Below are 24,397 nucleotides of genomic sequence, written 5' to 3' on the forward strand. Positions count from 1 at the left end.
TATATGTTGATACTGCTTGTACTCAGGCGAAACGCTTTTTTGTGCTATCCATCGATTTGACAAGTACGAAGAGGTCGCCACTTGTATGTGTACGATACATATCTAAATAACAAACATGGCCAATTGTCATAGGCCTTTCTCAACTCAAATAGGTCCGTTGTGCAAGAAAAAAGAAAAACATTGATTTTTGAAAGGTCATTTCATTAAGCTTTTTTTTATACATCTCCAGATCTTGATATAAAAAAAAATATTTGGAATCTTTTGGTAACAAAAACAACTCTAATCAACAGTCGTCATTATCTTCACAGTCTAAACTCATTTCTCCTCATAAATTACAATTCTTTTGGCATTATGTTATTTAATTGTTTTTTCTTTCCACAGAGAGCAATTATTCAATTTGACGAGCAGAAAAATTTAATCCAAATGGGGCAGTATTGATTCTCTGATTACAGATACATTCATGTGCCAAGCAAAGTGATGAATATTCGGATAGGTTAGCACTCTCAATCGACCCTCCTTGAATAATGTCTTCAGACCGATATCGTCATTTGTGTAGATTTTTCTCCGGTAAAATGGTATCACTTCATGTCCATCTTCGCTGAAGTAGCCGAAATGACTAAAATTCAAGACATTTGGGTGTTTAGACTACAAAAATGAAATTTTTTTAAAGATTTTTTTTGGTTCGAAAATATCCTTACCTGGATTGCCAAGGTGTTCTGAAATTGAATCATAAAGTTCAAAATTATTAGCGAATAAATAACATGAATGAAATTCCATAAGAACAGATGAAGAAACTTACATAACACCATCATCTGGACCACCAATTAAAACCAATTGCTCAACTTTCAAAAGGTTCTCTCGAAATAGCGACGAATTATATGATTTTATTTCGTTATTAATATAAGGCAAGAACGAACTAAAATTATAGTAAAGTGCCTGTTGATGCGGATCATTCCAATAATTTCCGACGGATGTATGTTGCCCAGCATAAGAATAGAATAAATTATAAGCCGTTTTGGCCGCCAAATCCGGGAATATCAAATGTAAAAATGCCGCTGTGAAAATAAACGACATTCATTCAGCATTTTCTTCAATTTCAAAGTAAAAAAAAAACTTACTTCCGAATTGGCCAGCCTGTGGTGAGCTCAATGAAATAAAATTCTTAACATTATGCTCTCCAAACACTTCTAAAATGGCACGTGCCAAAAGTCCACCTTGTGAGTAGCCTAATAAATGTACACCTTCGGGATGTCTCTGACAAATCTCGATCAAATCATTTCCAAGCTCTTCGACTTGATGCCAGGCATTTTCCAGACTCGACCAACCCGAAAATCGATCCGTATTATAAACGATCGTTCCTGGATGAGCCTAGATTTCATTATTTTAAATCATTTATTCAGTTATGTTCTGTTATATCACTTTTATATTATCAAATCCATTTCCTTGAACGATTGACTTACTTTTTTGATTTCCTGTTGAATCAAATTCATACTGGGTGCACCTATAAAAATCCATATAATTGGAATATTTGAAAACGCATAAAAAAAATCGACTCGACTAACCTGTCATAATTCCATGCATCAAAACCACCTGTGAATGTTGTGAATTGTTTTGAAAAGTTAAAACGTCATAATTGTAAAATGTTCTTTGTTTGTCAATCTTACTGGTTTGTATGCTTCAACTGCATTGTTTTCGTATGTAATAAGTATGGTAAATAGCAAAAATCGTAACATTTTAAATGGCAGTCTTAGTCTTTATTCTCCGTATTTACAAATATCACTGTTAACTGAAATTATTTCAATTCAAAGTTCCTCCTTTTTTGCGTTTTATCAATGCAAATGAGAGTTCAAGTTAACTTGATACAATCGTGCCATACGTACATGACAAAATGATCTGTTGTTTATTTTGATGTGAATATTTTGACGTACAACGCATACAAAGATAACACTATTACATACACATATGCTAACGCATATATGGTACATTCCATACAACTTTCCAATGGATTCGTCTATATCATGCTCATAACTGGAAGTCAAATGTCAAAAAAATATTTGCCTCTACACGAATATGGTACAGATATACCGGTTGTGATGTTATTGAACTAAATTTTGAATTGATTTAAAAAATATTCTTTTAGAAATCGAATTCAAATCGATTTAAAACCAAATAGATCAATGATTTCATGCAATGTTGAATTTAAAATGTAAATATGAATAGACGTCACTGTAAACGCATTGGAATGGACGCGTTAAAGATGCGCATGTGTAGCGTTTTTTTTGTGTGTGTCAATCAAAAAGGCTGCGAACGATGTCTGTAAACAGTATTGTTGTGTATGTGTGTATTGCACTCTTGGCCTATAGTTTACATTACATTCTATGGAATATCGTCTTCATCCATACGCACCAATACATGCACACCGCAGTGAAAAATTCATGGCATAATTTTTTTTCTCTTCACACTAGTGCATCACACAGTATGGTTAAAGTTGTTCGTACGCATTATTTGGAATTACCTTTTCATTAGTGTGTCGGTCGGAGTTCCGAAAAGTAAATAAGTGAACGCCTAAAGAAAACCTGAACAAAATTAAAATATCAACTATTTGGAATATATAATAATAATTGTGTAGTTAAAGAGCAATTGTGAAATTGTGGGCTTGTGCACATTTTTGAAGAAAAAAAAAAACTAAATTAAATTTGTAGTGGAAAAAGAATTTCATGAGTGCAAAAATGCCGTATTTGAAAGAAGATGAAATTACAATCAATGCAAAAACGGCGACCACAGCTACGTCGAATTCAAGTGCATCCGACGTTGACGATGCAGAAGAATCACTTTTTGAGAATAAGGTAGATGCAGCAGCAATAGTGAATGAACAATAAACACGATTTAAACATGAAGACGAAGAAGAGAGAAATAAGCCAAGAGGGACATAGAAGAAGACAAAAAAAAATCAACAACAAAATATACGTGTGTATAAAGAGTGTACAAATAAACGCGCCGTGAGGTCATACAATGCAATGTAAAATACCAAGAACGACCATTACTGTGTATTTTGTATTGATTTTTTTTTCTTCTTCTTGAACTTCTTGTTCAATGTATTCGAATCGGTGTGTGTCTTTTATGTTCAGGTCGTCGGGACTTGTTTACTTGCAATGATTTTCTCTCTTGTTGTTTTCTTTTTCCGTCGTTGTGCACAAGTGTTCATGATTTCTTCAAAGGCACAAAATGAAAAAGAAGAAGAAGAAGAAGAAATTATGAAGTAAACATGAATCATCGTATTGAAATTGTTATACTTTTTGTTTTTATTCTTGTTGCATGTAGGCTCAAGAGCTCCAATCAACCGAAGAGGATAATGATGATGATGAAGCCACAAATTCATCGGTATCAAGCTATGCATCAACCGATTCACCGTCACGCAAACGAAAACACTTTGATCCGGACGCCGTAATTGCAACGGCACTCAACTATCTCAGCACAAATGAACCAGCTCGAGATGAACTTTGGCAATTTATGAGCTATTTGCATACGGTATTAAAAAATCTGCCTCCACACCTTCAGCTCGAATTAAAAAACAAGATTCAGCGTGCAATGTACGAAGTGGAAAAACAAGATCTCGAAAAATCCAGCGACCTCACCGCCGATAAAGATGTCGTACCTGATCAATGAATCGAATGAACAAAACAAATATACCAATCGAGTCAGTGAAACAAAATACAAACAAAAATCGATGAATCATTTATAGAATGGAATAGATTTTAGAGGCAGTCTAATTTGAAGAAAAAAAACAACAACAACAAAAAAATAGAAACCGAAGCATAGCCATAAGCCATAAGTCATTAATTCATCAATTCTAATACTAAATCACACGATTCACGTGACATAGTACACATCGAGCAAATTCTATTTGTGGCAATTTCATTCATTGATATACGTGTATACTTTGATAGATATAACATTGAAATTAGCTGATTATTATATGTAAATGTGTGTGAAGGATAACAATAGTATTATTATTATTTTTTTAAATATTCATTTCGAAACAGGCCCAGTTTAGACCATTTTTTCTCAGTATTTTTTTTTTCGTTCATTTGTAAACGCAAAAATCGTGTATTTTGACAAGATATGTGAATAGTATGAATTCATTCCTGCAATTTGAAATGAAATATATTTGCAATCTTTGATTTTAAGAATTTTTTTTTAATTTTGCAATAGCAAAATCGACTCAATAAAAATAGCTCAGAATTTCGAAATGAATATATCCGATAAATCAATGTGTATTTGTTTCACCGGTTTTCGATGCCAATTCATTTGAAATGTAGCCAGTATTAATTTGAGACGATTTTGTTTGCTATACTGTTTGATAACCACAAACATGATATCTTCCTTTTTTTATTAGATGTAAAAATTGAATGGCAGTTTCTTTTTCTCTCGTTTATCGCTTAGAGAAAACAAAGATCAACCTTTTTGTGTAAGGAAAATATATTTTTATTATAAAAAAAAAAACAGATAACATTTTATCTATATAAATAAATTTTCATTTTGAAAAGAACAAACAATCTAGGTTCTATTTTTTTTGTGTGTGTTATATTTAAATGTCCTAAATACACAACAAACTTCATCAACTACATGTTATTATGAAATCACTAAACATTGCATTGGTCGATGTGAACTTTTAACTTTGCTGTTGATAACTTGCCATTTCAATCGGTTAGTTTGTTGACTGTTTTTTGCTACGGATAATGAACGCTCCATTTGATATTGATTACATTTGCTTTGTTCAAAATTGAACGTATCAATTTTAAATGGCATAAACAAGAGAATCGGGTAAATGATACAATGCTTTGACTTTTAACAATCAGTTACGCGAGCAGTAGACAACTTCGCGTGTAAATTGTTTTGGTTTAAATTAACCATTATCTCGAAAAACATATAAACCGACATGTATGACAATCTTCAATGTGTCTGCTAAAATTCAAAAGTATTTTCCATTTCATAAATCAGTTTTAACGGACGCAATTTCTCTTTCAAAAAAAAAAAGAAAATTCCTTGTCATTCGGCTTAATTATGATTTTTAATTTGATTAAAATGAGTTTGGGATTTCTTATCGCATCTATGCTGTTTTATGATACAGTCTAGTTGATTTGCTGACTGAAAACATTTTAGCATTCACAATCATATAAATAAGTCAATCGTCTCTTACACACAAAAAAAAAAACATCAACGTAATCACTTATTTCCTGAATATATAGCATAAACAAGTGACCGTCTGCTTTCAGTTATTTGATCACTTTCGCTCAGTGAACAACTGGAATATTAAGTCGTAAACATGAAATTCATTCTAACCATCGGACTATTGATTGCCACTATTTTGGCTCAATCGTACGCTCAGCACGAACATCATGATGGTAAGTTTTTAACGGTTTTGTTGATAAAGACTAATGATTTTTTTTTTGACAATTGAAATTTAAAGTTTAAATAAATTCAGAAAGGGAAATTATAAACGAAAGAAAAATATTAATTAGCAAAAAATACAAGTAAAAAACATTAATTTAATTGTATTATATTGAATAGATGATTCCCATCCATGTGCTCAGCCATTATACAAGTTGAACGATAATAAAGTGGGTTGTTTAGCTGATATAAAAAAATGGTATCATAATCATGCTAGCGGAAAATGTGAAGAATTCTCATTCGATGGCTGCCCTGAACACAAAAATGACAATCACTTTGAAACCGAGGAAGAATGTAATAAAACTTGTGATGAATGGCATGCACAACATAAGGATCATCATCATCAAGAAGAACATGGAGATTGTAAACACGGCCATGACCACGCTAAACATAACCACGATGCACACGACCACGGCAAACATCATCATTAAAACCTTCGTGGATAATTACAATTTGTCAAATAATCTATAACATCACTTGAATGATTGATTTCTTCTTTGAACAAAGGAACAATGTGATTTATTTGAGAAATACATGAATAAAGAAAATTTATCAATAACTTTGTTTTGCTTTATTCTATAATTATTTTTTTTATTATTATTTACACAAATGCTTCTCTTTATAAATCATTTCTTTTTGTTGCTACTATCTATAAAAGGGCAAATTTGAATCGATAAACACTCACTTCAATTTCAAGTGTGAGCGGAATATTTTGTTTGGGTGAAAATAGTGAATTTTCTAGAAATGAACCGTCTCAAAAAACTAATTCAATTAATTTCAAACTATATTTTTAAATTTACGGTCTTTTTCGCAGCTATAAGTTCGTTGCATGGTTCATTGCATTTGCGAATCAAAATAGATACGATGACACGGTAAGTTAGATGACAAAACTCACTATTTTCATATCAAAATTGAGAAAATTTGTTTTTAGTTTGTTGTGGAGTATGATTATAATCAGTGCTTGCACAAGTGCTGTTTATATTAATACAATTTTTCTGCAACGATTTTTTGAGCGTCCGCTTGTGACGTTTCTTGAACGTGATTACTATGAATGGAATACAACCTTTCCAAGTTTTACATTATGTGGACAAGAAAAGATTAACGAAACGGCCTTGAAATTATATTTGAGGTAGAAATTATATATGAACAATTATTTTGCATTTTCGAACGATATGAATGATGAAATTGATTTTCAGCGAGATGAATTTGGCACCTCAAAATAAAAGAAAATTTGAAGAATTTCTTCGGGTTTTGGTGAATTTGACAATGTTTAACTTGCACACTCTGTCAAAATTTGGTGATTATGAGTCGTTGCCCTACACGCGCGTACGTAAAAAAAAAACTTTTCACTTGATAAGAAAACTCATATATAATTTGAATTAACTCAACGATGGGTTCAATTTAGGTGATCGATGAGCTTACTAAAAAACATGATTATGATATTCTTATCGACTCTCTTTCAACATTAAAATTACAACGGGCTTATACAGAGCTTGGTATTTGTGATCAATTCAATTCCGAAATTTCACAAATTTTTGCCACGGATTTTCTTATCAACGATCATTTGCCAGCAAAAAAAGCACTTTATGAAGTCAACTATTTTGATGCCAATCCACACATCGTACTGAATGACCTGGACGATAGCAATGTATGCATATGAATTTTTCGTTTTTTGAGAAAATATTGATTTTTTATGCTTTTTCATCTTTTTTATATTCGAATTAAAATAACATGTTAAAGATCCATTTCCATGGTCCCTTCGACTTACCGCAATTGTTAAAAAAGCGAGAAATAAGTGGATCAGCATCACAGTATAAATCATTTTCTCTATCGGCTATCAGCGTTGTGGCAGCAAAAAATGTGCGGACAATGTACATATGGCATCGAAAATGCAGGTGATCATTTGTATTCAAAATAATAATAATTTTAAAACCAATCTTTTTTTATTTATTATCGAAGTAAAAATGTATTTATATTCGTTAGATATTCTGACGAATCGGATTTAGTTCGCTTTCCACTTTTCTATACTTATGACTTATGCAAATTGGAGTGTAAAATTAATGCCATCGTTGAAAAATGTGGTTGTGTTCCATTTTTTTATAAAAAATTACCACATGAAAAATACTGCAACATTAAAAAACTACTCTGCGTTGAATTTCACAAGGGTAATTTAATGTTTTTTTACATGAAATTAATTTAACAATTTTGAATTGAGATATTCTAAGAATGTTCAACTATTTTTTTATGTAGTAGCAACTAGACACACATATATTGAACAAATTCAAGAAATTAATTCCAAAAAAATTGAAATGTAAAAAATGTGAATTGCTGTTATTTTTGTACAGATGACATTGATGAAGCAATAAATACATGTGAATGCTATCGCACATGCTTCAATATAAAGTTCAGCATTCAAGAAAAAAATTCATTAAACTGGCTGCAGGAAAATAAATTGCGCGTCGAACTGAATAAACCAAAGATGCGATTAGTGCGACATGCTTTGCATAGTATTGCAGATGTCATTGGTGAGCAAGAGATTTTGTTCGATTTTGATCACGTTTTTTGTGGGTAACTTTCCATTCTATTTCAGCTGGAATTGGTGCTACAAATTCCCTTTTCCTGGGAGTGAGCATTATAACACTGGTTGAAATAATATATTTTGCTTGCATACGCCGTACTATACAGCGTCACACACTCTTAATGGGATATGCTGGTTTCGACTAAACTTGTTCGATACTCAGTTATTTAGAAAAAAAAAACATTTTTTATAAGAAATGTTTTTTCTGTCGGTTTTCGCAGAGCAATTATTTCAACAAATTGTAAATGAACAGATCTACGTTGGTTTTGTTTTTTAATCTGATGCTTTTATTTTATTTTTGTTTATTCGGTTTTAACGTCTACTTAAAAAAGAGTCGACGGGTTACATTGATTAGAAAATTTTTGGTCGATATACCTAGTAATAGCATAATTTGAAAAATAGTAATTCAGTTGCTTTATATGTGAGGCTGAGAGTAAAAACCAAAAATGTGATGTTAGAATGCTACGCAATTTTGAACCTTTTTGTGTATAACAATAAGAACTTTTTACTCACTTATTTGGTTTTAACTCTCAGCCTTGCATATATAAAATCTAATAAATAAGAGGTATATTTCATTTTAAAGATAATACATTACATTGGACATGTAAATAAATCTATTTTATATCTTTAAACATCTCATCGTAAATATTTTGTATTTCATGTATTGCGCTTTCGTATTGCTTCATACCATTGTTTCCAAGTGAATCGATTTTAATTTTTTCGAGGATTTCTTTCCTTCGTTCCTGTTCGTACAAATATTGGAGTTAAAACATTTTCATCGGAATTTGATTTAAAAGAAAACAATGAGAAACAATTTGGTAATAGCTTACCTCTGGTAATTTTACAATCAATTGCTCCCATTTGTGTAAAAAGACCAAATAACATTTCCTAAAATTAAAGACAAAATTTTTTTAAAAATAAATGTTCATAACTCGTTCATCGAATTTTTATTACTTACTTTTTTTCATGGTTTAATGCAAGTTCCCCACATATATAAAAGTAATTCGATGCAAAATCAATAAAATCAAGAAGTTCGTCAAACCAATGCTTCAATTCGGGATGTTGAATGCCAAGCTTCTTAATTTTATCTTTTAGGGTTTCACAAATACAACTGTTGGTTTCATCATTATTGTTCCCATGTACTAGACCAAAAATACTGCGAACATAGTCGGATCGACTACTGACATCCGCATTCGCCAAGTTATCCTCATTCGCCTAAATAAATGATCAAATTAAAAGTGGTTATACGAGAAAATTTATACATTGAAAACTAGATCAATACAATTTAAAAAAAATAGTTGAAATTACCATTATTGTTGAAAACAAAATACAAATCAACAAAAATTTAACTTTTGAAACAATCATTAATCTTGGCGCACTTTTCTTGTTTTCTAACCTGTTGTGAAATTACAACTGTGGGTTGGAGTTATTTGGCAAATTATATTTATACGAAGTGTTAAGGTATAAACTGAGTATTTAGTCATTTCATGAAATCAGTTGTTAAGGTGACTCATATTAAATTAAACCATTTTATCAGGAACAATAACCAAAAAATATAATCAGCTGAATCGATAGTATTGAATGGATTGAATGTTACAAAAGGTAAGATAAGACACTGAGAAAATAGAAATATTGAAACTAAAAGATGGCACGGTAAAATATTATTTTAACATATGTTTTTTCCCTCACATATTAAAATGACATTTCACGCGATTTGAATTCGCTTCGACGTTAAAATGACGTTTCGATATGTGCGCGAATTCAGTTACTGACATATGTCATTTAAACATGTGAGGAAAAAAATATATGTTAAAATGATATGTTAAAGTGAATACTTTTAATTTCAATGATTAGAAATGTTTCTCAGAGTACTCATCTTAAGAGGATACTTGAGTTTGATGGAATCGACTAAACTTGTTCAATACTCGGTTATTTAAAAAAAAGCTTATATGAAATTCTTTTTGTGTCGGCTTTCGCCGAGCGATTATCTCATCAAATTGTAAATAAACAAATCCACGTACTTTTTGCTGTCTCAAACAAATTTTAATTGCGTTTTTAACATTTATTTACATATATTCAAACAAAGGCTTTACAATATGCAACCGTGTGATCAACACCGCACTCAATTTTTAAAACCTGCGCCGGTAAGGATGCTTTTAATGGAAAATATTGATCTTTTTCGTTTCTTAAACCGAGGCAAGCACATCGATTATGGCCCCACATATATAGATCATGTGTACTCGTCACTGCGCCAAAATGTGAAAATCCGGCAAAAATGGAGCAAACTTTGCTATCGGGACTAAAATCATTGCGACCAAATAGTATCGATGGAATTTTTGTCGGTTCAATCACTTGATCGGCTTTGGGTCCCAAACCAACTAAGCCGAAACCCCACACAAACACATCACCCTCGTCTGTCGATGGAAAATAAATGGAATTTAGTGGCACAATTTTTAAATAAAAGAAAAAATGTCGTACCATTTAATACCATGCACGCAGAACCAGCTGTTGCTATGTCAATAATTTTGCCGCACTTTTTAAGCAATTTCAAATTAATCGGTGTATTGACTTGTTGAATACCATTGCTTAAACCTAGTTGATTATATTCTGAATTTCCCCAGCCAAACACTTCGTTTTTATCTGGAATCGAAAAAATTACAAAAAAAAAAAAAAAATGCAATCAATGAAATTTACTTGTAGACAAATCAAAACTTACCATTCAATGCAAACACGCAATCGAATTTACATGCTAGTTTAACAATTTTCTCATTTTCAATGTCACCACGTACTTGTGTCCATTCGCCAATCGAATTGAAATGTCCTAATCCAGTTTGGCCGTCAGCGCCCCATCCACAAGAGAATACTTTTCCGTTTTCGGTTAATATTAAACTGTGATCCAAACCGCATACAATTTCTTTTACTTTATCATCTTCACCGAATATTGATCTCCCTTCAACTCTGTGAATCATTTCACTTGCAGCATATTCTTCACCATCAACAACAGGTCGACCGCATTGACCGTACGCATTGTTTCCCAACGAAAATAAAACGTCCGATTCAGATAAAACAATTGAATGTGCTCGACCAGCTGCTAATTTTTTAATATTTAAACTTTCATCGGCACGTCCCCTGGGCAGCGCTATTGGTGCTGGATAATACATTATTTCCATGGGTTTATTTGTTTTACCTCCATGTTTTTGGAAACCCAATTGTGAATCTGTATTTAAACCGCATCCAAACAATGTCATATCTTTTTCCGGCTTACAAGCAAAGAGAGTGAAGCCGTAGCCGGCTGCAATATCGATAACATCAAACTGTTCTGCAAATGGTAAACGCGATGGACTCCGTACAATTTTTGCCAACTTTTGATCGTGTAGTGTTTTATTGAAACCACATGCACCGGTTACCGCTTGGCCCCAAACATAAACACGACGATCCGTTGGTTTACTTCGTTGATATTCGTATATTGGGAATTTACTTACGTCTTGATTCATAACTTGCATCTTTTTTTTAAGCGGTCTGTCTTTTGTTGATGCATATTTTGATACAAATCGCCGTAACGGCGTCTGATGATTGACTACATTTGAATTAAGATTTTTCCACATTTTTTACATTGGAAATTTTACGATAGAAATTCTGTTTGAAATGTTGAAATACGGAGACAACAGTGTGTTTTGACAAACATAACCCCACTTTTTCTACGCATTGACACTTGATGAATTTGACATATTCTGCACGAACTGTCATCGAACTGGTGGAAGCTTTGAAACTGCTAGAATTTTTCAATGTGCTTTTAGAAGTTTTAAAGCGAATTTATTCGAACCTTTTTTTCGGTTGCAATGTAAATGAATAAAAAGAATGTATCAGTGTTTTCAAATCTAATTCAATTTTGTAACACAAATTATCGTTAGTAACAACAGAGATTTGATTGGAATTGTTTTTATTGAATCTACTTTTGCCTCAAATTCACACGACTGAAATATTGTATATCATTTTTATCACCTTTTACGACTAATTTAAGGTGCGTCTTTTTTAGTTGTGTCCATTTTTTGGAATTTTTCATTTTTTCAATTTCATATTCATATTGAATTTATTGTGTTATGAAATCGAATGAACTCATCCAAACGTTAAAATGCAATTATCTCTTATTTTTAGAGCGCTTTTATCTAAAAATAGAGAGTAACTCAACAAAAAGCACTATCACTAATGATATGACACACATAATCATAAAGTTTATCAGAGTGTGTGGATAAAATACTCAACATTTCAAAAGCGGAATTATTAATCAATTCTACCGAAATTCATTTCATTTTTCAAATTTATCGGGCAATATTTATTTTCTTCATCGGGAATTTCCAATGACATTTGCTTTTGATACTCTCTTGTTGATTCAAAGACGTTATGATTATTTATATTTAAAAAACCTGATTTTGACTTTATTAAAAATACAATCAATTTAGAAAGTAACACAAAAAAGATCGTCGAAGTAACTTATAAATAGAAGCCACGATATTTTGTGGTTAGTTTTGAATATAAAGTAGTACAGCGCAGACGTTTAAAGTTTAAAATGAATTTTTTTTGCCCATTATTGACAGTTTTTATATTAACTGTTTTGGTGCAGTCTCGACCACAAACAATAGCCAAAGAAAATATGACAGCAAATCAATTAAGATCAGGTGAAAAATAGTCTTCGAGTGTATTTGTGATAGTGTATTTTACCTTTGATTCTTTTCAAAACAGAAGAGATCTGTGCTATGATGCCGTTAGAAGGAAGTTGTTTGGCATTTTCTCCGAAATTTTTTTACAACTCAAAGGTCGGCAGATGTGAAATATTTTTCTACAGTGGATGTGGTGGTAATCCTAATCGATTCGAAAATAAAGGATCGTGTCAATCATTTTGTCGACAATTTTTAAAATAAAAATATTTTCATCGAAATAATGACCACAAATTGTTTTTTCTTGATGCTGAATAAAATGTTGGACAGTTGATTAATTTATTTGGTAGAATTGTGAGCTTGATGAAAACAAATGTAAATTGCAAGAAGATAATGAATGTGTGATACGAATTGTCTTCTTCTCATTTCATATGAGAAAACAATTTTATTGAATTATAGCGTTTCATTAAAATGATTTGCTTCCATGAATTACTTACATTTATCACAAACAATGATCATATTCAATTTATGTAATTAACCAAAAGTGGAAAATCAAAAAAGAATCTTTAAAAAATGAAATTTTCAGTTAAGATTTTAAGTCGAATCAACAGAAATAACACCCATTAAGCACCAATTTTATCTCGCATGAACTGCCGCTCGCTATGATTCTTCATTTACAACAAACCCTTCAAAGTCAACATGCCATAAACGGAAGCTTTACATATAAACTTAAATTTCCAGTTGCAGGAGACGAAACATACATGGTTGATATTATCGAATACAATAATCTTTTCAACTGTATATTTGTTTGAGCTTCAATTTTACATTTACAAGGATTTGGACAAAGTTTGTGTATGCTTTAAGTGAATGTTTTAATTTTGGCGAAAATAGATACGAATTGAAATAGTTCGAAATAAATAATCTTTTGAAATAAGCTTGAATAATAAATATTTTTACTTTTCTTGAAAATCTGAAACGATGCGTCTAAAAAGGAAAATTAAATAGAGTTGGTTTAGTTAATATAACAATAACAGTCAGTAACCTTTTATGGTGAAATAGAAATCTGAACACTGAAATTAAGAAGGAAAGCTCCGCCTTGAATGCAACATGAAATTCATAAGTGCGATACGTTTAAATTTTGGTGTTGATGAGCGTAATTTGATGAGCGTAGACATAGCATCAAGTAGTATATCATTAAAGTTACTAGCTTGCTTAATAGTCTGACAGATTGACATAATGATTTCATGAAGTTTCAATGTTTATCATTGAAATTGATATAATCGTGACTAGCCAGTTTTTATTAAGTATTTTTTGGCGTGTTTACAGTCACACGAATTTATACCGTACATACTATATATAGTCGAAAAAATGTCTCTCTTTTGAAGATTTATAAGAATTTTAATTATTTATTAATTAGAATTTATTGTCTACCAAAGCTGGCTGATATCTACATTGCACAAAATTAATTAATAGATTGAAAAATAGCAGCGAATCCTTCAATACTTTTTCAAATTTCAATCTCAAATGAACAATATCAAATATATCAATTTGCATAAATAAAATGTACGCACGCAAGTGAATTATATTAACGTGTCCAGTTAAAATGGATTCACATTATTTTTGTACTGTAGTTTTTTAAGTAAAAAACACTTCAGCCCGTATAATTAAGGTCAATTGATCGATTTTCTAGAATATTAGAAGACTAGTAATTATGTGGTTAACACATTTAGGTGTGAAAACCCTTTAATTTAATTTGTCTGAAAATTATCACTGCTTTTTCCCTATAAATTAGAGGAAAATCCTAAAAAAATCGTCATTTCAGTTCAAATTCGTGTTTAATCATCAACGATGAAAATTTTAACAGTCTTTGGTTTTATTCCAATTACAAATGATCCAAATCGTTTGTATCGGTCGATAGGACGTATTTCACAGCAATTTTTTCTGGTGATGTTAATAGTTCCATCAGTACGTAATTTTATTCTTTTATTTTCTTTTTATTTTCAAATAACTTCAGTGATTTCTTAATAGATTATGGCAGTTTATCGGAGTCTAAATGAAAAGAATATGGATCTTACACTCAAGGCATTCTACTATTTGGCCATTCAGTTCTACATAACCAGTTCATTTTACACTAGTATGACCAGAACCAATGGATTGCGTAATTTATTTCGTTTGCTAGAGGATAACATAACCGAACGTAAGTGAATTTACATATTGGAGAAAATTACATTTTTTTCAAAAATTCTATTTTGATTTAGGATCGGATACATTTTCCGGCAAATATTATACGAAAGCTGATCGATTATATACAATTTTCTATAATGCTTATTTGATTTTGAGCATTCTAACACTTGCCACAATGATAATTCCATCAGTAATATCAACAATGCGATACTATTTCACATATGACGAAATGGCCCTAGAGCAATGGATCGTACCATTTTATTTTTCGTAAGCATTTGCATTGAAAAATTAAAATTGAAAATATGATGTCAGACTGAAGTACGAAAAAAGAAATAACTTCAAAATGTAAAATATGCATTCCCGAACAGAATCCCATTCGAGATGGACAATTTATGGAAATATTCATTGGTAATAACACTGTCGGCACTCAGCATCAGTGGTGTGGCACTGGGAAAAATTATCATTCATGAACTTTATTACCGCGGAGGATTTCAAATCATTGCATGCACAATGGATTTGAGCCATGAGATTTCGCAGATTACTTCAATCATTCACGAGTAAGTCTAACATTTCTTTTTCAATGGATTGATTCAATTTCCAGAACATGATTAATTCATCTTTTTCACATCTCTTTCAGAGATTGCAATGACAAGAATAAAAAATTAAAGGAACATTTCAAGAAAATTCTTTTTTTCCATCAAAAAATTATTGAGTAGAAAGCAAATATTTTTTGATTCTTGAAAGTTCTTAATTTGGTGGTTCATTTTTTTCGATTAGATTTTTCAATTTGTACTCATCAATGGTCAGCGGAGTGGTATTTTTTGAGTTTGCTTCGTTATACTTTTTGCTTGGTTCAACTGGATTCTTGGTCGCTCAAAATGTATGTTTCATTTTTTTCAAATCTTTTCAGCTGATTTTCTCGAATTCAATGTTTTTTCGAGTCCAAACACTCTTTTTTGCTTACAAAAGTGACAATCGACGTATTCAGTCGAAACTTTTAGCGTTGAAAGGAAAACACACAAAAAATGACTCATACAATGACTGATTTTCTCCATAGTTACTGGGAGGTAGCAGTGATATTATTCAATTCAAAACAGTTTTATTGGCAGCATTTAGTTCATTGATGATGACATCAAAGTTAGGTACTGAGATTTCACTATATGTAAGTTATTTTCAACGATTCAAGTAAAAAACGAGATAAAATATTAAAATTCAATTTCAGTTGTACAAAATGTCGCATGATATGTATTCGATCGAGTGGGAAGAGTTGCCATTGGAATTTGAAAAATATATTGTGATCATATTACCTTTACTACAAAAACCGCTCTATCTTACTGGATATGGGATTTTAAAATGTGACTGGCTCACTTTTTCATCGGTATATATTGTTAATGATAGTATATACAAATACACAGATACAGATCATCTCTACAAATTGGAAACTTGCTTCGTTCAAAAATCGAATAAGCAAATTTAAAATTGGTTTAATCTGTTTGATTGTAATTGTGCTTTTTTTTAATTTTAGGTCGTCAAAGCAATTGTCTCATTCATTCTCCTTCTCAGACAATTCGTATAGTAGTTTTCGTGCAATAATCCATCGCATTCACATGAAATATTTGTATAATTAAACCTGCACCAAATAATAATTTGGAATCTTTCCAACGTGTGCCGACGTCTAGACATAACTGTTGCGCTGATAATTGATTACAATTTGAAAAATATTTACAATTGTTCTATCAGCAAATACCCAGTCAAAATTTAAAAGAGGTCAAATAAAGGAGATGTTGTTATTCAATAATAAATGATACATCTAATTTATATCGCATGCATTCCTTAAATTGATTTCAGTGTTAAACGTAGAGTTTAAAAGCACCAATAACAGAAAGATTTCAATAAGTTTTGAAACCGACCATTTTATTATGATTAATGCAGCGTTATCTACCCAATTCGAATACAGTAATAAAATAAAATGTGATAAGTTCCTTCAGATATAGACGTTATCGATAACGATCACGATCGTGATTTTGGATTACATGTAAACGAATGCTTTTTCAACAGTTTTTCGATAGTAGAATTCACAGCTATAATGTTGAAGGCTAATAGATTTTATTATTAAATTGTAAATAGAGTGAAGAAGTTTGTGCAAGTATTTAAATACAACTTTTATCGTGATTATCAAGAAACACACATTATGAAATTTTAAGTTAATTTTTGTTGTTTTATTTGAATTGATGTAGGTACATTTGTATATTTATTTGAATTAAAAAAAATTGTTACTCTTTGGTTTGACTGTAATCAAAAATTATAAGCGTTTTTCAATGAAAACATCACAAGAATGAATAAATTAACCGACATAATTGGTCTTATTCCACAACTTTATTGGCAAATGAATAGCAGATATTATTCGTTCTATAAATCGAAATTCATTAGAATTCTACAACACACTAAAAAAATACGTCAAAAATGGTGAATAATACTCTGCGAGGGAACAGACCTGTACGTATAAATTCGCTGAAATCAAACCCCCGAAAAGAGAGTAGTGCATTTAAATAACAGTTTTCAGTCTATTATCGTCTTATCGCGTAATAAGTGTCATTGGTGAGAATGCTACTAGTGCTCATTACTGAGATTGCTAGTTTAGGAGCAAGGACAAATTTTCCAAGAAATGTCATCACTTATGCTTGGCTTTCGTTAAGTTTCTATACCCTTTTACTCGTAAAGTATTTTTTAGAAATGTTTCGTCTGAATTGAATTTGAATACATTTCATAAAACCCTAGAGTGGTGTGATTATAAAAATCTTATTAAAAGTGTAGTATTTTCATATTCAAATGAAGTTCACTTCTCTTTGGATGCCATATCTCTGCATAAAATTCATTGGGTTTAAATTGAGCTTACCTTATTAATAGATGTATTCAAGAAAACTGAGAGTAAATTTCAATGAAAAAATCCATTCAACATTTAACACACGACTCATTTAATGCATACATATAGAAAAGTAACAAAGTAAAGGGTTATAAAGACCAACATCAATCCCATTTAAAGAAAAAATATTTACTTCTCTACATTCTCTTCGTCTGCTTATTTAAAAGTGTAAAAACTAACAAAAGTACATCTCCTTTTATTCACAGGCATATTCAATGATGCATAAACTTATCCCAAATTACCTTATACAATTCCTAGAAAGTGTTTACTTTCGCACTATTCTACGAATGAAGAGAAACGTGCGTGGTTTGAATTAAAAAAGGAACATTCAGATTGCACATTAATCAATGTATCACATTTTTCGATTACTGTGAAGAATGCATTCATTTCCGAGTAAGTTTCAATGTTATTCAAGTTCTGGTTTCGAAATTTTCATTAAAACTCCGAAAATTCTTTAAGATTGGTCATAGCCAAAATATCCACTTCACTTAATGGTTATTCTGGTGAACATTTTGGCCGGTATTAAGTATCCAGCACATCTAAATGAAAATTTCGATAAAGCTGATTCATTGTTGCTCAATTACAGCATAAAATTCCTTGTTCTGTGAAAACAATTATGTTCAGTATAGTTTTTCGATTGGAATTGGCGAGAGCCAAAATAATTCTGCAGTGATTTTTCCGCTCGATTGATTTTGATAATCACAATTTAGCTCTAGTAACATATATACATACACGCACATACATGTATTGAATACAACAGCAGCCGAACTGCAAGACAAATCACATTATTTACAATTTTGCATACGCTGTATAAAATATATATATATATGCGAAGAAGGAGAGAATGAGCGTCGCACATTAAGTGTTCGAATGAGCTCGATTTTCTCCATTTGAAAATCGTATTCGAGTTAGCTGCTCGATTTAGTTTTGTCGTAGCTATTTATCAGTTTTATTGCCCACTTAAATTTACTGAATGAGAATGAGAGAGTGAATAGTATAGAGAAAGAGGTTAGAAAAGGACAGAGCAAAAGAAAGGGAAACAAAGTCAGAGAAGCAGCAAGGAACACAACCTGCACGAAGTGTATCAATGTTATTTCTGCGTTTCATAAGCATCCTCTTCAATTGAAAGCGATACATTTTGTGAGATTTGTAACTATAGTGATAGTGTGTGCTTGCATCTGCAATGTTATAAACTAACATCGGCAATATCATCATTCCACGAACGATTTCGATTCATTTGGATTGTGTGATTTAACTTTCTCTCTTTCTCGCTCGTTCGATTTCTGGCTCATAAGTTAAAACCATGTCTCATTCGAAATAGTTTCTCATGTTGATCACATTGGACTGTATCAATTATATATCGTTCGATAGCACAATTCACTTTGAGCATCTGCATTTGAAATTAAGCTGGCTCAATATTAAATTTCTCCAATATGATTTTCGATTTTAAAACTGCATTAAACTGTATTAAACTATAAATTGAGCATTTAATAGCACAACAATTTTGGTGGATGCTGCTAATTTTACATAATTAGTGCCAAAGGCAAACCAAACTCAAGTTTAAATCTATGTTTACTCGTCCGATTGCAACTTATTTTACGAAGACGAAATATGCCATTACTTTGATGAAGACGCATCTTTCACAAGAATGGTAATAACTTAAATCCTTATATTCCAGTATTTCATAAAATCATTGGAAATAAATTTTGAACAAATTACAAGTTTTTTCATTCAAATTTGCTGCCAATCATATTGCTATGTGTTGGTTGATGGTTCCAATTTATACATTTTCTCCTGTGAACTTTTTGAGAACTTCTGCAGTACATTTTTCCTTTCTAGTGTGTACGGCAGTAGGTTACATAAATAACGATATAAAGACCGACGGCGTCCAGTGTACGGTATTCACTGTTTCTGGTTTTACGGGCGATTAAGCTTTAATTTCACAAGATTTATGGAATTCATTGCTTTTTCACGTTCTTTTCACACGTCACTTAAAATGAAATGTCATCATCATCATTTCTGAAGCAAACCATACAAGGTGAGTAAACAGCTCTCACTTGAGACAATAAATTTTTAAGTTATGCGATTTCTATTTTCAATTTTTTGCCATTAATTTATTCTAGTTTTTAAGAAACAAAAAATAAAACGTGCCAGTAGGTTGAGCTTTGTTATCGGGATTTTCATATTTGAATTTCAATCAAAGATGAGACGAAAAATCACAATCGGCCAGACTTTACATAATGTATTTATGCGTTGAAGCTTTTTGTCTCATTACACTATAGTAATTGAATCACCATCATTTATTGTGATTCACACAGTGACTGACCCAGCGGTTTTCATAAAAGCGAATCAACCTCGAAATGACTGTAGTTCAACGAACACTCAAAATGTATTAATCACACCAAATTAATGCATAAACATGAGTGCGCGCCAGTCAATTCGTAAAATAATGAACTTTGTTTTTTTTTTTTCGGGGACGGATTGTTTCGAGCTGGAATATATTGATGATTTCGAGATCAATCGCCCAAACTCACTTAACTGACAGCCATTGGACGTTCATTTTTTCTCTCTCGTCAAATTAATGTTATGCCCCAAATGCATTTTGTAGTCTGGCAATGTGTAAGTGAAAAAACGATGCAAGACAATAATTACATCCGTCGGCGAGATACCATACAAATATTTATCAAATGGAAAGGAAAAAGTGCTGTCAAATAAAATGAATGTAGAAGGAAAAAAAGATACACATTTGGTGCGTATTTCATTTTCAACGGCGAACAAAAATAATTTTCATTGTCGTTATTCCCTTTCTCTCTTTATCATTTTCTCTTTCGATTTGATCAATTATATGCTTTCGTGTTTTGCAATGGCTTCACCATACTCAATCTGGCTAATTCATCAATTATATTCTTTGATAAATTGATGTGTCAATACTGTGTTCCTTATTTTGTGACAAACAAACCAATTTACTTAAACCGATTTTTTCCCGTGGATTGTTATATTCTTAATGCTCATTTCTTTCGACATTCTTGTATTTGATTTGTTTTCGAATGCTAGTGCTAAATAAAAAAATGATGATTTGTTTATGGAAATAAAAATATATGTAGTTGAACGTGAAGTTTTGCATGCGTTACATTTAGATTGCAAAATACACAGATCTGTATATTTATTCTTATTTATTTCACCGTCTGAACAGAAACTGATAAATTCTTACTATAATTCAATTGCAAATTTATACAGGCGATGAAATCGTTCAGAATAACCAGTCACCAAATAATGCATAGAATCCAAATGAAAATATTTTCTTCGCATTTTTACTATATAAAAATGTAGTTAATAATATGAGAATGATTTCGTGTGTTTTTCTTTTTCAATTTTCCAGTCAATTCCCCGTTTAGTTTGGTTCGGTCTGGCAACCGCAAAAGTGCCAACAAATAGATTTAATAAATCAGAGAGACGACGGGGAGAGTGGGAGTTGGCGTCTGATCCGTCTGTTTGTAATTTGTCATCTCTTGAGAAATTTCTCTTTCCAATTGTCCTTGTCTCGTTCTGGCATGTGAAATCAATCTACAAATTTGTTACACCGTTTTTTTTCTTTTTTTTTATGGAATATAAACATTAAATGTAATCGTCTTCAGATTATTAATCGGTTGACTGTGCATGCATTGAGATCACTGTCTGTATTGGACTGCTGTTTTTAAATGCGCTAATTCAAAGGCGATACATCACTTTTTATGGTTTTTTATTTCAATTTTTCTGTCTTGAAGTCGATGTCGCTTCAATTTTTCTCTCTGGAAAAATTGGTCGCGTTTTTCGATTATAATCTTCTGTATTTTTTAATGGAGAGTCGTTGAATGAAGCCAATGTAATGTAATTGGTAAATGATATTAATAATACAGAATAACGCCTCATGTAGATCCGGAGTTCATTTCGATTTGTTGTGACCAATGATTCGTTTACGGAGATATCGGATTACCTTTCGCAAGTGGTTCACATGGATCAAATCATAGTTTAGGATAGTAAGAAATTCTTTTTGAAGGGCACCGTAGTAAAATGAAAATTATAATATTGAACAATTTATTGTTGAATTGTAACCAATTTTTTTCCATGCAAAGCTTTGTATATAATACAGTAATTTGCGAAGGGGGGTTTAAACGAGAATTTCGAGTCAAATTCTCTCGCTTACTTTCATTGAGATTAGATTTTTATCGATTAAATATGAATATGCATTTTCGAAATAAAAAACTTTATTTTTGCCGAAATAAATTAATTTGAAAGTAATAAATTTTATCAAACTAATTACGTATAAACACCAAGTAGTCTCTTATTTTTTCATGTGTCCATGTTGGCCTTCTAGATGCTTTTAAATATTTGTTGATGTTATTCAATTCGAACAAAATTTTCAAGAAATTTACTCTATTATTTTCAAAGCCGCCTGTAGCAAATTCTTTGACATAAATTAATTGCTCAATACATTTCGCGATATTATATTTACAGTTTGTATCCAGTTCCACACTTTCCAATGCTTTGAAATGATTAATAAAACCAGAAATTCGATGATCAATTAGATTTCCTTTCAATTTGAGTTTCTTCAGATTTGGCATATCAAAGGACAAATCCCCAATTAAATCGCTCGTTTCATAAAAATTGACGTCAAAGTATTGATTCAAGATTATATATATTGGTTTCATTAGTTGGTCGAATAAAAAATTCTCTGCAAACATATTTAACTTTAAGTGTTTTTAAATTGTTTAAATTTTTCTCGATAGCGCCTAGAGTCTTTCTTGTAATGGTCGCGAGAGAAAGCTTATATATTTGTTTATTGTTTGCAAAAATATTATCGAATTGATGTTCTTCTATTGAACTCGTACTCATCGTTAATTCTTTGAGAGATTTTACATTTTTCAAACAGTTTGTGTCGTTCACGGAACCCAACAATGTGAAAGTTTCAAGTTTAGGAAATATTGAATTCAAATCGAATGAATTTCTGCTGATTGGACCAAGGTATTTGAATTTTTTCACTTCTGGAAAAAAAATTGATCCATTTTCATTCGATAATTCTTCCCAAATTCTTGTATCATCCGAAGTAGAAATTTTAAGTTCTGTCAATTGGTTTGCGCACTTTTTAATAATATTTTTGTTTATTTCACTGCGGACACTATCATTCATTGAACCGTAATATACATGAATTCTACTTGTATTACCACCAAACTGTTGGAAAAGTGACAAAAGTCTGGCATAATTCGCGATTTCAAGATAACGTTCGCCTTTATTATAGTACTCATAGGTTCCATCGTAATACCTATTTGGATCTATCACAATAATGCGATCCTGAAAAATCCTTCTCATCGCATCTCCAGATATAGTCATTAGCGCTCGTGATTGTCCTGCCATTTTTGTTGTTTTGAAACCAGCTTTAGAGAGAATCACTTCAATTAAATCGTTGGACAGATCTGGTTGATTTGGGCTCACCTCAATAATCGGTGTGCTTTCAATTTCATCATAAGCTTGGATTTGGATTACCTATTTTTGTGAACGAAACAATTCTTTTTGTGAGATAAATAAAATGAACAAATGCAAAAAAGTACTCACATTTCCTTTAAAAACCAAAAACGCTAGAATGAGTATGCAAAAAAACTCCATTTTGTCAACGGTTCAACAATTTAAATGACAATATCAGATGACTTTATTCATTTAAGTTACTAAGTTACTAAAACGTATATGTATCAACAATACATTTGATAACGACATATTATTTTTCTTAATTTGAAATTTCTGAAATAATTATTGACATTATAACCATAATATGAATTTTCAACAACGAAATTCAGTAGAAATAAAGCTATCAGCGAACGTTCATGGATTGCAAAAACATATAATTTAATCTTGTTTGTTCGACAAAAATGTTCAGTTTCGTGTAATTTTGTATGACTTTGTAACAAAATAGTCCACTTCACATTTTACCGAAACATTTGTTTCATTTGTTCGTTTATTTATTTATTTATTTTATTCATTCACCGTCTGATCACAGACTGAAATTATCACAATATTTTTGTACAATTTCGTTCACAATGAAACACTACCCGATCGAATATCCAGCCACTGGTTTATACCACTCGTTTGTACCACTGGTTCGACATTTTGTTGTTTGTTCACACACGATATAAATATTTTAAGAGAAAAAAACTCTTGAAATCGAATAAACAAATAAATTGTTAAAGAAACCCCTAGGGGGTAGAAACAAACTGAAAAAAAGAAAAATTAGCAGCGTTTCTCCCCCTAGAGAAACCCACAATCTGTTTTATTTTTTAAAACATTTTCAAATTTTAATAAACTACGCTAAATAATTATGCCTTGAGAAAGAATTTCAACTTGGTTTGAAACAACGATCGAATATAATAGTAGAATCAACCGGTTTTTGGCTTTCTTATTAAAAATTACTTTGATATACGTAAAAATCAAATACAAAAGTTCTATTGATGATAAAATTTATTTGTTTTTAATCATATTCCTTAAATTTCCTTTGCGTTTCACACTTTTATGTACATTTTTGAAAATAGTTTTGTCATTTTAAAACATTTTTTTTTTCATTGCAATAATCGTGATATT

At 31.2% G+C, this 24,397-nt stretch overlaps 8 protein-coding genes across 8 annotated transcripts; 4 read left to right on the forward strand and 4 right to left on the reverse strand.

The window, feature by feature from the left end:
- Nucleotides 1-232: 232 nt before the first annotated feature.
- Nucleotides 233-1,901, reverse strand: LOC116338075 (lysosomal thioesterase PPT2 homolog). Its single transcript, XM_031763132.1, has 7 exons — nucleotides 1,665-1,901; nucleotides 1,563-1,590; nucleotides 1,461-1,501; nucleotides 1,119-1,368; nucleotides 800-1,055; nucleotides 699-716; nucleotides 233-616 (listed from the first exon to the last, which is right to left on the reverse strand). Exons 1-7 carry the CDS (start codon nucleotides 1,731-1,733, stop codon nucleotides 415-417), a joined length of 864 nt encoding a protein of 287 aa, XP_031618992.1. The 5' UTR covers nucleotides 1,734-1,901; the 3' UTR covers nucleotides 233-414.
- A 548-nt stretch (nucleotides 1,902-2,449) lies between these two features.
- LOC116338032 lies at nucleotides 2,450-4,187 on the forward strand. The gene is made up of 2 exons (XM_031763067.1): nucleotides 2,450-2,846; nucleotides 3,322-4,187. Exons 1-2 carry the CDS (start codon nucleotides 2,718-2,720, stop codon nucleotides 3,664-3,666), a joined length of 474 nt encoding a protein of 157 aa, XP_031618927.1. The 5' UTR covers nucleotides 2,450-2,717; the 3' UTR covers nucleotides 3,667-4,187.
- A 1,081-nt stretch (nucleotides 4,188-5,268) lies between these two features.
- LOC116338062 (histidine-rich glycoprotein-like) lies at nucleotides 5,269-6,010 on the forward strand. Its single transcript, XM_031763113.1, has 2 exons — nucleotides 5,269-5,405; nucleotides 5,572-6,010. Exons 1-2 carry the CDS (start codon nucleotides 5,327-5,329, stop codon nucleotides 5,880-5,882), a joined length of 390 nt encoding a protein of 129 aa, XP_031618973.1. The 5' UTR covers nucleotides 5,269-5,326; the 3' UTR covers nucleotides 5,883-6,010.
- Nucleotides 6,011-6,315: 305 nt separating this feature from the next.
- On the forward strand, nucleotides 6,316-8,175 carry LOC116338239 (acid-sensing ion channel 5-like). Its single transcript, XM_031763368.1, has 8 exons — nucleotides 6,316-6,323; nucleotides 6,383-6,580; nucleotides 6,648-6,777; nucleotides 6,857-7,099; nucleotides 7,192-7,346; nucleotides 7,435-7,616; nucleotides 7,797-7,976; nucleotides 8,042-8,175. The coding sequence occupies exons 1-8, from the start codon at nucleotides 6,316-6,318 to the stop codon at nucleotides 8,173-8,175; spliced, it is 1,230 nt and encodes a 409-aa protein (XP_031619228.1).
- Nucleotides 8,176-8,293: 118 nt separating this feature from the next.
- On the reverse strand, nucleotides 8,294-9,717 carry LOC116338144. Its single transcript, XM_031763228.1, has 4 exons — nucleotides 9,338-9,717; nucleotides 8,988-9,244; nucleotides 8,860-8,917; nucleotides 8,294-8,772 (listed from the first exon to the last, which is right to left on the reverse strand). Exons 1-4 carry the CDS (start codon nucleotides 9,392-9,394, stop codon nucleotides 8,644-8,646), a joined length of 501 nt encoding a protein of 166 aa, XP_031619088.1. The 5' UTR covers nucleotides 9,395-9,717; the 3' UTR covers nucleotides 8,294-8,643.
- Nucleotides 9,718-10,056: 339 nt separating this feature from the next.
- Nucleotides 10,057-11,716, reverse strand: LOC116338053 (RCC1-like G exchanging factor-like protein). The gene is made up of 3 exons (XM_031763100.1): nucleotides 10,746-11,716; nucleotides 10,508-10,669; nucleotides 10,057-10,443 (listed from the first exon to the last, which is right to left on the reverse strand). Exons 1-3 carry the CDS (start codon nucleotides 11,632-11,634, stop codon nucleotides 10,106-10,108), a joined length of 1,389 nt encoding a protein of 462 aa, XP_031618960.1. The 5' UTR covers nucleotides 11,635-11,716; the 3' UTR covers nucleotides 10,057-10,105.
- A 2,777-nt stretch (nucleotides 11,717-14,493) lies between these two features.
- On the forward strand, nucleotides 14,494-16,747 carry LOC116338287 (odorant receptor 9a-like). The gene is made up of 9 exons (XM_031763427.1): nucleotides 14,494-14,649; nucleotides 14,713-14,881; nucleotides 14,943-15,135; nucleotides 15,237-15,425; nucleotides 15,506-15,580; nucleotides 15,646-15,748; nucleotides 15,926-16,030; nucleotides 16,091-16,246; nucleotides 16,394-16,747. The coding sequence occupies exons 1-9, from the start codon at nucleotides 14,533-14,535 to the stop codon at nucleotides 16,442-16,444; spliced, it is 1,158 nt and encodes a 385-aa protein (XP_031619287.1). The 5' UTR covers nucleotides 14,494-14,532; the 3' UTR covers nucleotides 16,445-16,747.
- A 5,266-nt stretch (nucleotides 16,748-22,013) lies between these two features.
- On the reverse strand, nucleotides 22,014-23,499 carry LOC116338176. Its single transcript, XM_031763280.1, has 2 exons — nucleotides 23,381-23,499; nucleotides 22,014-23,311 (listed from the first exon to the last, which is right to left on the reverse strand). Exons 1-2 carry the CDS (start codon nucleotides 23,429-23,431, stop codon nucleotides 22,442-22,444), a joined length of 921 nt encoding a protein of 306 aa, XP_031619140.1. The 5' UTR covers nucleotides 23,432-23,499; the 3' UTR covers nucleotides 22,014-22,441.
- Between the last annotated feature and the right edge of the window lie 898 nt (nucleotides 23,500-24,397).

The sequence above is a fragment of the Contarinia nasturtii genome, unplaced genomic scaffold (genome assembly GCF_009176525.2).
Source record: "Contarinia nasturtii isolate CC-2019 unplaced genomic scaffold, AAFC_CNas_1.1 Cnas_scaffold_350, whole genome shotgun sequence".
Lineage (NCBI taxonomy): Eukaryota > Metazoa > Arthropoda > Insecta > Diptera > Cecidomyiidae > Contarinia > Contarinia nasturtii.